The sequence below is a fragment of the Salmo salar genome, chromosome ssa24 (assembly GCF_905237065.1).
Source record: "Salmo salar chromosome ssa24, Ssal_v3.1, whole genome shotgun sequence".
Classification (NCBI taxonomy): domain Eukaryota; kingdom Metazoa; phylum Chordata; class Actinopteri; order Salmoniformes; family Salmonidae; genus Salmo; species Salmo salar.
In genome coordinates, this window is record NC_059465.1 from 30,776,086 (window position 1) to 30,789,469 (window position 13,384).

Genomic DNA, 13,384 nt, shown 5'->3' on the forward strand with positions numbered 1-13,384 from the left:
CTGTATCCAGGCACTCCGCGTTGCATTGTGTGTAAGAAAAGCCCTTTATTGGCCATATACTACACCCCTCGGGCCTTGCTTAATTAGAACATACGGTCACTGACAAACTGTTGTTTCATTCTGTAGGTATGTGGACGTCCTGATTGGGAACGTGAAGAAGGGGCCCTTTGACGAGGAGGAAAAGGCGCAACTCCGACAATTGGTGGAGAAATATGGACGTAGGAACTGCTATAGAAAGCTGACTCGCATAGAAACTATATCAACATAATCAGGTTTAACAATTTATTTTGTCCTTTTCTATAGTTAAATGGGCTAAGATAGCTTCTGAAATGCCTAACAGAATTGACTGCCAGGTCCTTCAACAGTGGAGGAGAATGACAGGGTACAAGGTGAGTGTTTACTATGTAGCCTTATTGTCCTTCTCAACTCAGTCTGTAACACTGGACATACAGTTAATTACGCTCTTATTTTTGTACACAGCCCAGACCTCGGAGGGACAGAAATAGAAGAGGATTGCAGAGGAGAAAGGCAGTGGCTGTGAGGAGCATCAAGAGTAGGCTGAAGAGGCTAGACGATGATGTGCACTCAAGCGCCGATGAAGAGGAGAGCGTCAAGATGGAATTTATGGACAGTGACGACGAGAAGAAACAGAAGTTCTTTGAACTGTACGGATCTGATCAGGAAAGTGACATTTTTGAAGACTACACCCAACCAGACATGGAGCAATGGATCCCCATGCGAGAGAAGCAGTTTGAAGGGATGGTGAGGAGTGTGATGGTTAAACGGCCCAGCAAGGACACAACGCAAGAGCAGGCAGCGACGGACAGCCAGGCCGCAGCACGCAAGTTCATGGTGGTACGTTCCACCGTCCTGGACCGCTTTGGCAAGCCTGCTGCCACTGTCATTGGACAAAACCCCCCAATCCTGGCAAAGAAGGTACCAGCATTTATGTATTAACAGTCATGTGATTTGTTGCACCATTATGTGTATAGCGTATGCAGATTTTGAACACCCGTCCCTAGACGGGCCTTTATGAAGTTGTCAACCTAAAATGAATGCAACCATTGTCATTTTGTTCCCAAATACCACCATCATAAAGCAGACTAGATCTGCATCAGTAACCATAGCTACATATTAACTTCATCTGAATATATCACAAAATGGGATCACTAGGCAGTTAATATTTAATAAACATTCATCAGCTGTGTAGCTCATTTTAAAGTGAGTCTCTTTGTTTATGAACTCAGAAATATGATTCTTATTTTAGAATATGTAGTAAAGTTAGCTGGCTAACCGATTGATTCCTGCTTTGACTTAAGTAAAGCAGCATGTGACATTCTCTGTATGTGTTCCTTCTAAAGGATTGCAACAGTGACCTGGCCATGCTCCAGGTATGCTATGGAGAGGTGAGGAACCTGATCACTTGGAAGAAAACAAATGCCACAAAACATGTAAGTCGCCAGGTGACACTCAAAAATTACAACAATATTTTCATTTAGCCTCTCTTTATGTGGTGAAACATGTTTCAATTGCTTTTTATCCCAAACAAAAATGATTCCAGTGGATACATTTTTGTTCATTTGTCAGAATAGATTTAGTGAAAATTAGATATATTTTTTAAAGGAAATGTTGATAGAATGTTTGATTATTAGAATCCATCAATAAATCCTACTGTTTCATATAAATTAATATAGTTAAAGCTTGAATCTAGGTAAGGACAGTGTGTTAAAATAGTTGTTGGCTCTAAGGTTTCGTTGCATATCCTATCTAGCTCAATCGATGATGGAGATTGAGCTTTGTTAATACAGAGGTCTTCTCCTCGTAAAGCCTGTGATGTGTGTCTTCTGTGTTCTATGTACAGTACCAGTCAAACGTTTGGACACACCTACTCATTAAAGGGTTTTTCTTTATTGTTACTATTTTCTTCATTGTAGAATAATAGTGAAGACATCTAAACTATGAAATAACACATACTGAATCATGTAGTAACCCAAAAAGTGTTAAACAAATCAAAATATATTTGAGATTCTTCAAAGTAGCCACCCTTTGTCTTGATGACAGCTTTGCACACCCATAGGATTCTCTCAAACATCTTCATGACGTAGTCACCTGGAATGCATTTCATTTAACAGGTGTGCCTTGTTAAACGTTAATTTGTGGAATTTCTTTCCTTAATGTGTTTGAGCCAATCAGTTGTGTTGTGACAAGGTAGGGGTGGTATACAGAAGAATAATAGTGAAGACAAACTATGAAATAACACATATGGAATCATGTAGTAACCAAAAAAGTGTTAAATCAAAATATATTTTATATTTGAGATTCTTAAAATAGCCACCCTTTGCCTTGATGACAGCTTTGCACACTCTTGGCATTCTCCAAACCAGCTTCATGAGGTAGTTACCTGGAATGCATTTCAATTAACAGGTGTGCCTTCTTAAAAGTTAATTTCTTTCCTTCTTAAAGCATTTCAGAAGGAAACGTTGAGTTGTGACAAGGGGGGTTATACAGAAAATAGCCCTATTTGGTAAAATACCAAGTCCATATTATGGCAAGAACAGCTCAAATAAGCAAAGAGAAACGACAGTCCATTACTTTTAAGACGTGAAGATCAGTCAATGCAGAACATTTCAAGAACTTTGAAAGTTTCTTCAAGTGCAGTTGCAAAACACCAAGCGCTATGATAAAACTGACTCTCAGAGAGTTAACTGGACCTCAGATTGCATCCCAAATCAATTCTTCAGAGTGCAAGTAACAGACAGTAACATCTCAACATCAACTGTTCAGAATCAGACCTTCATGGTCGAATTGCTGCAAAGAAACCACTACTAAAGGACCCCAATAAGAAGATTTGCTTGGGCCAAGAAAAACAAGCAATGGACATTAGACTGGTGGAAATCTGTCCTTTGGTCTGATTCCAAATTTGACATTTTTGGTTCCAACCGCCGTGGCTTTGTGAGACGCAGAGTAGGTGAACGGATGATCTCCGCATGTGTGGTTCCAACCGTGAAGCATGGAGGAGGAGGTGTTGGGTGCTTTGCTGGTGACGCTCTCTGTGATTTAATTAAAATTCAAGGCACACTTAACCAGCATGGCTGCCACAGCATTACGCCATCCCATCTGGTTTGCGCTTAGTGGGACTTTCATTTGTTTTTCAACAGGACAATGACACAAAACACACCTCCAGGCTGTGTAAGGGCTATTTGACCAAGGAGAGTGATGGAGTGCTAGATCAGATCACCCGACCTCAACCAATTTGAGATGGTTTGGGATGAGTTGGACCACAGAGTGAAGGAAAAGCAGCCAAAAAGTGCTATGTGGGAACTCCTTCAAGACAGTTGGAAAAGCATTCCTCATGAAGCTGGTTGAGGGAATGCCAAGAGTGTGCAAAGCTGTCATCAAGGCAAAGGGTGGCTACTTTGAAGAATCTCAAATATAAAATATATTTTGATTTGTGTTATTTCATAGTTTTGATGTCATCAATATTATTCTACAATGTAAAAAATAAACAAAAACCCTTGAATGATTAGGTGTGTCCAAACTTTTGACTGGTACTGTATATGTCTGAAGAAAAACAGTGGGTCTACGAGCAGTGACCAGGGGATGCCTCACAATTGCTCAAGGCAAAAGGACTCATCTGCCAACAGTGAAACCTACACCACTCTCAACTATTCCCTTCAGTTAGCAGTCACTCCCTGGGTGGGCAATGTGCTTATGCCCCCACCAATCTCTTCAAACAAGCTCAGTGAAGGTACTTTATGAGTTGTCACAGGCAATACATCCTAACTTCTCTCACTTGTAGATAAGTAAAATGAGTGTTCTTGTTGTTAAATAATGGGTTTTGGAAGACTGAACCAAGGACTTGACTTGATCCTGAGTTATATACAGTAAGTGTACAAAACATTACGAACATCTGCTCTTTCCATGCCGTAGAATGACCAGGTTAAAGCTATGATCCCTAAGTGATATCACTTCTTAAATCCACTTCAGTCCGTGTAGATTAAGGGGAGGAGACAGGTTAAAGAAGGATTTTTAAGCCTCAAGACAATTGAGACATGGATTGTGTGTGTTCCATTCAGAGGGTGAATGGGCAAGACAAAAGATTGAATTGCCTTTGAACGGGGTATGGTGGTAGTTTGGCCAGGTTTTAAAATGGCTGCTATGTTATCGCCTTTATTCTATACATGTTGGTGATGTAACAATACGAGAGTGCCTCTGACGGTTCCCTCTGAAATTACCCACTGTAAACAAGTAAAACAGAGCTGCGAATTTAACAGATGTTTTTATTGATTAGCATTCGGGGTAATGTGTATCCAAGTCTGTACTGTGTTGTGATGTCAACAAATTGCAAATAAACAGCACAATGCAGAAGCTTAATTTATCACTTAGCAACAGCTATGGAGGAGAAAAGTGGCGCTCTCGGAACATTCAGATATATACCGCATCGGCTAAACTCGATATATACACTGAGTATACCAAACATTAGGAGCACCTTCCTAATATTAAGTTGCACCCCACCCCCTTTTTTTCCCACAGAACAGCCTTAATTCATCAGGGCATGGACTCTACACTACCGGTCAAAAGTTTTAGAACACCTACTCATTCAAGGGTTTTTCTTGATTTTTACTATTTTCTACATTGTAGAATAATAGTGAAGACATCAAAACTATGAAATAACACATATGGAATCATGTAGTAACCAAAGTGTTAAACAAATTAAAATGTTATATTTGAGATTCTTCAAATAGCCACCCTTTCCCTTGATGACAGCTTTGCATACTCTTGGCATTCTCTCAACCAGCTTCACCTGGAATGTTTTTCCAACAGTCTTGAAGGAGTTCCCACATATGCTGAGCACTTGTTGGCTGCTTTTTCTTCACTCTGCAGTCCAACTCATCACAAACCATCTCAATTTGGTTGAGGTCGAGGGATTGTGGAGGCCAGGTAATCTGATGCAGCACTCAATTACTCTCCTCCTTGGTAAAATAGCCCTTACACAGCCTGGAGGTGTGTTGGGTCATTGACCTGTTGAAAAACAAATGATAGTCCCACTAAGCCCAAACCAGATGGGATGGCGTATCGCTACAGAAGGCTGTGGTAGCCATGCTGGTTAAGTGTGCCTTGAATTCTAAATTAATCTCAGACAATGTCACCAGCAAAATTCCCCCACACCATAACACCTCCTCCTCCATGCATTACGGTATGAAATACACATGCAGAGATAATCCATACACGCACACCACGTACGCACTCCAATTTAGACTCCAGACCAAAGGACAAATTTCCACCTGTCTAACGTCCATTGCTCGTGTTTCTTGGCCCAAGCAAGTCTCTTCTTCTTATTGGTGTCCTTTAGTAGTGGTTTCTTTGCAGCAATTCGACCATGAAGGCCTGATTCACACAGTCTCCTCTGAACAGTTGATGTTGAGATGTGTCTGTTACTTGAACTCTGAAGCATTTATTTGGGCTGCAAATTCTGATACTGGTAACTCTAATGAGCTTATCCTTTGCAGCAGAGGTAACTTTGGGTCTTCCATTCCTGTGGCGGTCCTCATTAGAGCCAGTTTCATCATAGCGCTTGATGGTTTTTGTGACTGCACTTGAAGAAACGTTCAAAGTTCTTGAAATGTTCCATATTTACTGACCTTCATGTCTTAAAGTAATGGTGGACTGTCGTTTCTCTTTGCTTATTTGAGCTGTTCTTGCCATAATATGGACTTGGTATTTTACCAAATAGGGCTATTTTCTGTATAACCCCCCCCCTTGTCACAACTCAACGTTTCCTTCTGAAATGCTTTAAGAAGGAAAGAAATTAACTTTTAACCTCTCTGGGCTAGGCGGGACGAATTCGTCCCACCTACGCAACAGCCAGTTGAATCCCGTGGCGCGATTTTCAAATACCTTAGAAATGCTATTACTTCAATTTCTCAAACATATGACTATTTTACAGCATTTTAAAGACAAGACTCTCGTTAATCTAACCACACTGTCCGATTTCAAAAAGGCTTTACAACGAAAGCAAAACATTAGATTATGTCAGCAGAGTACCCAGCCAGAAATAATCAGACACCCATTTTTCAAGCTAGCATATAATGTCACAAAAACCCAGAAGACAGCTAAATGCAGCACTAACCTTTGATGATCTTCATCAGATGACACACCTAGGACATTATGTTATACAATACATGCATGTTTTGTTCAATCAAGTTCATATTTATATCAAAAAACAGCTTTTTACATTAGCATGTGACGTTCAGAACTAGCATACCCCCCGCAAACTTCCGGGAATTTACTAACAATTTACTAAATTACTCACGATAAACGTTCACAAAAAACATAACAATTATTTTAAGAATTATAGATACAGAACTCCTTTGTGCAATCGAGGTGTCCGATTTTTAAAATAGCTTTTCGGTGAAAGCACATTTTGCAATATTCTCAGTAGATAGCCCAGCCATCACGGCTAGCCATTTAGACACCCACCAAGTTTAGCCCTGACCAAAGTCAGATTTACTATTACAAAAGTTTGATTACCTTTGTTGTCTTCGTCAGAATGCACTCCCAGGACTGCTACTTCAATAACAAATGTTGGTTTGGTCCAAAATAATCCATCGTTATATCCAAATAGCGGCGTTTTGTTCGTGCGTTCCAGACACTATCCGAAATGGTAAATCAGGGTCACGAGCATGGCGCAATTCGTGACCAAAAAATTCTAAATATTCCATTACCGTACTTCGAAGCATGTCAACCGCTGTTTAAAATCCATTTTTATGCCATTTTTCTCGTAAAAAAACGATAATATTCCGACCGGGAATCTCCGTTTAGGTAAACAGAGGAAAGAAAACAAAGCATTCGGTCGACGCGGGCACGCGCCTGAGTCTCACAGTACTGTAACCAGCCACTACCCAAACGCGCTACTTTTTTTCAGCCACAGCCTGCAAAGCCACGATTCAGCTTTTTGCCGCCTTCTGAGAGCCCATGTGAGCCGTAGGAAGTGTCACGTAGCAGCAGAGATCCTTTGTAATGGATAGAGATGGCAAAGAAGGCCAAGAAATGGTCGGACAGGGTACTTCCTGTACAGAATCTTCTCAGGTTTTGACCTGCCATTTGAGTTCTGTTATACTCACAGACACCATTCAAACTGTTTTAGAAACTTTGGAGTGCATATTCTAGTTACTGGGCAGGAGTAGTAACCAGATTAAATCGGGTATGTTTTTTATCCAGCCGTGTCAATACTGCCCCCTAGCCCTAACAGGTTAAGAAGGCACACCTGTTAATTGAAATGCATTCCAGGTAACTACCTCATGAAGCTGGTTTGGAGAATGCCAAGGGTGTGCAAAGCTGTCATCAAGGCAAAGGGTGGCTATTTTAAGAATCTCAAATATAAAATATATTTTGATTTAACACTTTTTTGGTTACTACATGATTCCATATGTGTTATTTCATAGTTTGTCTTCACTATTATTCTACAATGTAGAAAATAGTACAAATAAAGAAAAAACGTTGAATGAGTAGGTGTTTTAAAACTTTTGACCGGTAGTGTACAATGTGTCGAAAGCATTCCATATACTGGCCCATTGTCGCGAGAATTTTTAATCCCAATGATGATAACTAAACAATCATTTAAGCTTTGACCAATCCCCGAGGTTTGTAAGACCCTGTGTTTAATAATAATTAGGCAAAGACTCAGATTCTGCAAAAGGTTCGTTGTTCTTTATTCAGAGAGCTCTAAAGTTAACCAAAATGTGAACAGTCTTTATAACCCCCATATACGCACACACACACACAAACAATAGGTGGGCTATATCTTTTTCCACAGTTCACATTCCTCGTTTATCACTATTCTACCAGCTTGGCAGTTCCTTGCCGTTCCTTTCCTCCCTAGATTAGAGGGGGCTTGACAGGGCCTCTTTCCTGTCGTAAGTTTTTCAGAGTTCCAACCAGGTCATGTGTAGTTCAATTGTCCTCTATTTTCTCAACTACACATTTCTCACCCTTAACTTGTCTCCACCATACCTTTATTGGATTATAGTCTTTTAATTCTAATACATTTCACTTTGTTAATTACGTTTCAGGGTGGAATTCTTTAGTCATTACTTTAAACATATACATTCCCTTATCACTCATGTTGACTCCAGTGCTTCCCACAGTTGTCAAGTTGGCTGGATGTCCTTTGGGTGGTGGACCATTCTTGACACACACGGGAAATTGTTGAGCGTGAAAAACCTAGAAGTTCTTGACACAAAATGGTGCGCCTGGCACCTACTACCATACCCCGTTCAAAGGCACTTAAGTATTTTGTCTTGCCCATTCACCCTCTGAATGGCAAACATACACAATCCATGTCTCAACTGTCTCAAGGCATAAAAGTCCTTCTTTAACCCATCTCCTCTACCCTCCTTCATCTGCACTGATTTTAAGTGGATTTAACATCAATAGGGAATCATAACTTTCACCTGGTCAGTCTGTCATGGAAAGAGCAGGGGTTCTTAATGTTTAATATAGTCAGTGTATATGACTCTAAATTGATCTTACTTTCTCTTGTTTTTGTAGCTGACATGGTGCGAGAGAGATCAGAGAGCATTGGACTCACCAAGACCCCAGTGTTCTTGTTATTTCTGCAGGTAGGGAATGAACCCGGGGGGGCAACATTTTTATATGAATGAGCACAATAATGCCATTATGTTAGTTGGATTTTTCTTATGGATGCGAGCACCTAGGCCTATGCAGAAATTCTGGCACGTATTCTAATGCTGATAGACAAACACGAATGACTTCAAGCTACATACAGGAAAAATGGAACACATAAGTTCTTTATTGGCATATCGAGCACATGACTAGCTATTATGGTACACAATTAATGCATCATAACCTCAGTCCAGAATATCTGAAAAGGGTTAACTGATAATGCCATATTTTGAATCCATTGTCAGCCGATCATATGAACATTGTGCATTTTCTAATGCGATCTGAAATAGGTCCTCCGTGTGGATGCTGAGGGCTGTAAGCAGATAATTAAAATGCGTAACAAACAAGTGAGTATAATTTACTACACCATATAACAAAAATAACTCATACTTTAAAACCTTTACAGTTTTAGGTTTTTGCATCTATAATAATTGCTACTTACTGTGCATTCGGAAAGTATTCAGACCCCTTGACTTTTTCCACATTTTGTTACGTTACAGACTTATTCTAAAATTGATTAAATAATGTTTTCCCTCATCAATCTACACACAATACCCCACAATGACAAAGCGAAAAAACGTATTTTTAGAAATGTTTGCACATTTATGAAAACAGAAATATTTACATAAGTACTCAGACCCTTTCGTGTGAGATGCAAAACTGAGCTCAGGTGCATCCTGTTTCCACTGATCATCCTTGATGTTTCTACAACTTCATTGGAGTCGACCTATGGTAAATTCAATTGATTGGACATGATTTGGAAAGGCACACACCTGTCTATATAAGGTCCCACAGTTGACAGTGCATGTCAGAGGAAAAACCAAGCCATGAGGTCAAAGGAATTTTCCGTAGAGCTCCGAGACAGAATTGTGTCGAGGCACAGATCTGGGGAAGGGTACAAAAACATGTATGCAGCGTTGAAGGTCCCAAAGAACACAGTGGCCTTCATCATTCTTAAAAGGGAGAAGTTTGGACCCACCAAGACTCTTCCTAGAGCTGGCCGCCTGGCCAAACTGAGCAATCGGGGAGGAGGGTTTTGGGTCACTAACAAACCCGATGGTTACTCTGACAGAGCTCCAGAGTTCCTCTGTGGAGATGGGAGAACCTTCCAGAAGGACAACCATCTCTGCAGCACTCCACCAATCAAGCCTTTATGGTAGTGGCCAGATGGAATCCACTCAGTAAAAGTCACATGACCGCCCTCTTAGAGTTTGCTAAAAAACAACCTAAAGGACTCTGACCATGAGAAACAAGATTCTCTGGTCTGATGAAACCAAGATTGAACTCTTTGGCCTGAATGCCAAGCGTCACGTCTGGAGGAAACATGGCATCATCCCTACGGTGAAGCATGGTGGTGGCAGCATCATGCTGTGGGGATGTTTTTCAGCGGCAGGGACTGGGATACTAGTCAGGATCGAGGGAAAGTACAGAGATCTTTGAAAACCTGCTCCAGAGCACTCAGGACCTCCGACTGGGGCAAAGGTTCACCTTCAAACTGGACAACGACCCTAAGCACACACCCAAGACAATGCAGGAGTGGCTTTCTCCACTGGCTTCCAGTTGAAGCTCGCATCCGCTACAAGACCATGGTGATTGCCTACGGAGCTGTGAAGGGAACGGCACCTCCATACCTTCAGGCTCTGATCAGGCCCTACACCCAAACAAGGGCACTGCGTTCATCCACCTCTGGCCTGCTGGCCCCCCTACCTCTGAGGAAGCACAGTTCCCGCTCAGCCCAGTCAAAACTGTTCGCTGCTCTGGCACCCCAATGGTGGAACAAGCTCCCTCACGACGCCAGGACAGCGGAGTCAATCACCACCTTCCGGAGACACCTGAAACCCCACCTCTTTAAGGAATACCTAGGATAGGATAAAGTAATCCTTCTAACCCCCGCCCTTAAAAGATTTAGATGCACTATTGTAAAGTGGTTGTTCCACTGGATATCATAAGGTGAATGCACCAATTTGTAAGTCGCTCTGGATAAGAGCGTCTGCTAAATGACTTAAATGTAATGTAATGTAATGTAAATGCTTTGAGACAAGTCTCTGAATGTCCTTGAGTGGCCCAGCCAGAGCCCGGATTTGAACCCGATCGAACATCTCTGGAGAGACTTGATAGTAGCTATGCAGCGACGCTCCCCATCCAATCTGACAGAGCTTGAGAGGATCTGTAGAGAAGAATGGAAGAAACTCCCCAAATACAGGTGTGCCAAGCTTGTAGCGTCATACCCAAGAAGACTTGAGGCTGTAATCGCTTCCAAATATGCTTCAACAAAGTAAAGGGTCTGAATACTTATGTAAATGTAATATTTCCTTTTTTTTATAAATTCGCAAAAATGTCAAGCTGTTTTTGCTTTTTCATTATTGGGTATTGTGTATAGATTGATTGGGGGGGGGATTTTAATTAATTTTAGAATAATGCTGTAAGGTAACAAAATGTGGACAAAGTCAAGGGGTCTGAATACTTTCCAAATGCACTGTATAAGCAATTTGAACAGAGCAATTGTGATGTCAATTTATCTGTTTCAGGCGGTACTCATGGGACACAGATCTTGGGAAGCGAAACAGGGTAACATATTATGTTTGTATATCGCATTGAATATGTCATACCCTGTGAAAGTGATGTCCACTTCCGCTTTACTTCCGTATCGTTTCCCATGCTGTTTTGAATGGGCTTCGTGGTTATTATTTTTTAATTTATGAAAATGCAGCCATTTTAAAATGTATATAAAATTATATTTGTGTTTGTGGATGAATTGACCTCTACCAGATACCTTTTATGATGTTTTTGCGCTTGAAGACCCGTGTACTATGTTCCTCCACGTTGAAGACAAAAAAAGAATTTAACTACAAAAGTTGAGAAACTCAAGGCTGAGGAGCAGTCACTTCCTGCTTACTTTCTTTGCATGCTCTCGCCACCAAAAATCACTTATTAATTAGCTAAGAGCTTCAGCACCCCGATCAGCGATGGTCAACTGCAAAGTATTTAAAAACAACAAATCTATTCATCGATATTAAATGTATCATTTATTTTTATAATTGTGGTAATTACACCCATATGTGAATTATGTTTAACATAAATGCCTCTTTATTTACTTTATTCTAGCTTTATTGAAAAAACCAAAGCAACGGCATGGTCCCAGAACGGTAGCCAGTATGCTGAACCAGAAGGGAAACGAGCAGCAGAACAGCCAGCAACAGAACAGTCAACTTGTGATGATGATCCCTCAGACCTTTGTCATTGGACAGCCTGTAGTACAGTCCATCCGACATCCTACAGTCCCATTCACTCCAACTTCCAGACAACAACTCATGCCTTCCACACTTACCCAACCCGGACCCTCTACCCCCAGCCAACCTATACTCCCTGCTCCTGTCCAATCCTCAACCATAATAGACAGGGTGAATGTTCAGGTAAATGAGAATCTTTCAGCAAAGAAACGCAATCTCAAACCTACTGAGAAATCACAGGCCCCCAAAGAGGTCAAGGATGCTGCAATTGCTGAAAAGTCAGTGGAACAGTCGCCTAAACGCAAGAAAGCCCGTACACAAAGTCCTCCCAAAGGAAACCTGGTTGGCCAACTTTCTAACGTAATTCTGTCCCCTCCACAAACTGCCTGGGTCCTGACGCGCAATGGACTTGTGCCAATCAGTGGCATTGGCATTCAGATGACACCTCAGAATCTACCAGCAAATGCTTTTGCACCTGCTTGTCCATCTCCTATTATTATCAACCAGCAAGTCCCTCTAACACTAAATGCTGCTGCAGCACAGGCCTCCTCCGATGTAACCCATGTCTGCCCATCTCCCTCTGCCTCATCCATAGCACAGGGAACTGCCTCCCCATCTGTTTTCTCCTCTCCCTCCACTACCTTCATAAGCAACACTGCTCCAAGGATGACCAACCCAGTGAACAGCATGAGAATGACTAACCCAGTCCTGCAGACTGTGGCAACCACTGGTCCCCAGCTCAATGCAGTGTCACCTGTTCTCTCTGTTCCCATGAACACGGTCATCTCGGCTCCCATTAGACCACAGACTGGCCCACCACAGGCTTTCGTCCTCAACGTCCCTCCAGGCTCTCTTCCGGCCTCATTCCCTCAGGGAGCCTTCCAAATCGTGCAGCTTTACCCCCCTAAACGTGTCCCTCCACCCCGCAATCCAGAAGTAATACAGTTTGATCCCAACCTGATGTTCATGGAGAACCCGGCCAAAGTGAGCGAGTGGTTGAATGGCAAGAATGGAATTGCGCTTCCGGAGTTGGATGTCACTCTACCCTACCTTCCCCCCTTTGTCAGCAGCCTGAATACCTTTTCGAGTCTCCTGAAATGTAAAACGACATTGGCAATTAGTGCCATGCTGGTCCTGCGCCCAGAGGAGAAAGAGAATCAGGAAGAGGAGCAGCAGGTAGCGGCAGTGCGGAGCCTCGTGGCAGAGCGTTTCATCCATAACCCGGGTTACCTTCTCCTGAAGGCTCGCTTCTTGTCTTGTTTCACCATGCCTGCTCTTCTGGCTACTATCAATCCAGTCAAATTCTCCATGTCTCCCACCACGGACCACAGTGATGTGGAGGAGGAACCTTTCAGGAACTGTCCAGGGATGCAGAATTATACTGTGTATGAACAGCCAACAACACTCCAGGTGAGTTCAGTCTCAAACCAATCCTCCTTCATATGTTCGATACACTGCCTTTCTGTCCT

At 42.0% G+C, this 13,384-nt stretch overlaps 1 protein-coding gene across 1 annotated transcript in view; it reads left to right on the forward strand.

Annotated features, from left to right (window-relative positions):
- Positions 1-13,384, forward strand: part of LOC106585647 (snRNA-activating protein complex subunit 4) — a 36,183-nt gene that overhangs the window by 22,333 nt on the left and 466 nt on the right. Inside the window, exons 16-24 of the mRNA XM_014172069.2 lie at positions 127-218; positions 304-389; positions 481-936; positions 1,362-1,451; positions 3,568-3,748; positions 8,551-8,621; positions 8,976-9,032; positions 11,214-11,253; positions 11,791-13,325. Of these exons, the coding sequence (XP_014027544.1) occupies positions 127-218; positions 304-389; positions 481-936; positions 1,362-1,451; positions 3,568-3,748; positions 8,551-8,621; positions 8,976-9,032; positions 11,214-11,253; positions 11,791-13,325 (2,608 nt within the window). The remainder of the gene's footprint in view (positions 1-126; positions 219-303; positions 390-480; positions 937-1,361; positions 1,452-3,567; positions 3,749-8,550; positions 8,622-8,975; positions 9,033-11,213; positions 11,254-11,790; positions 13,326-13,384) is intronic.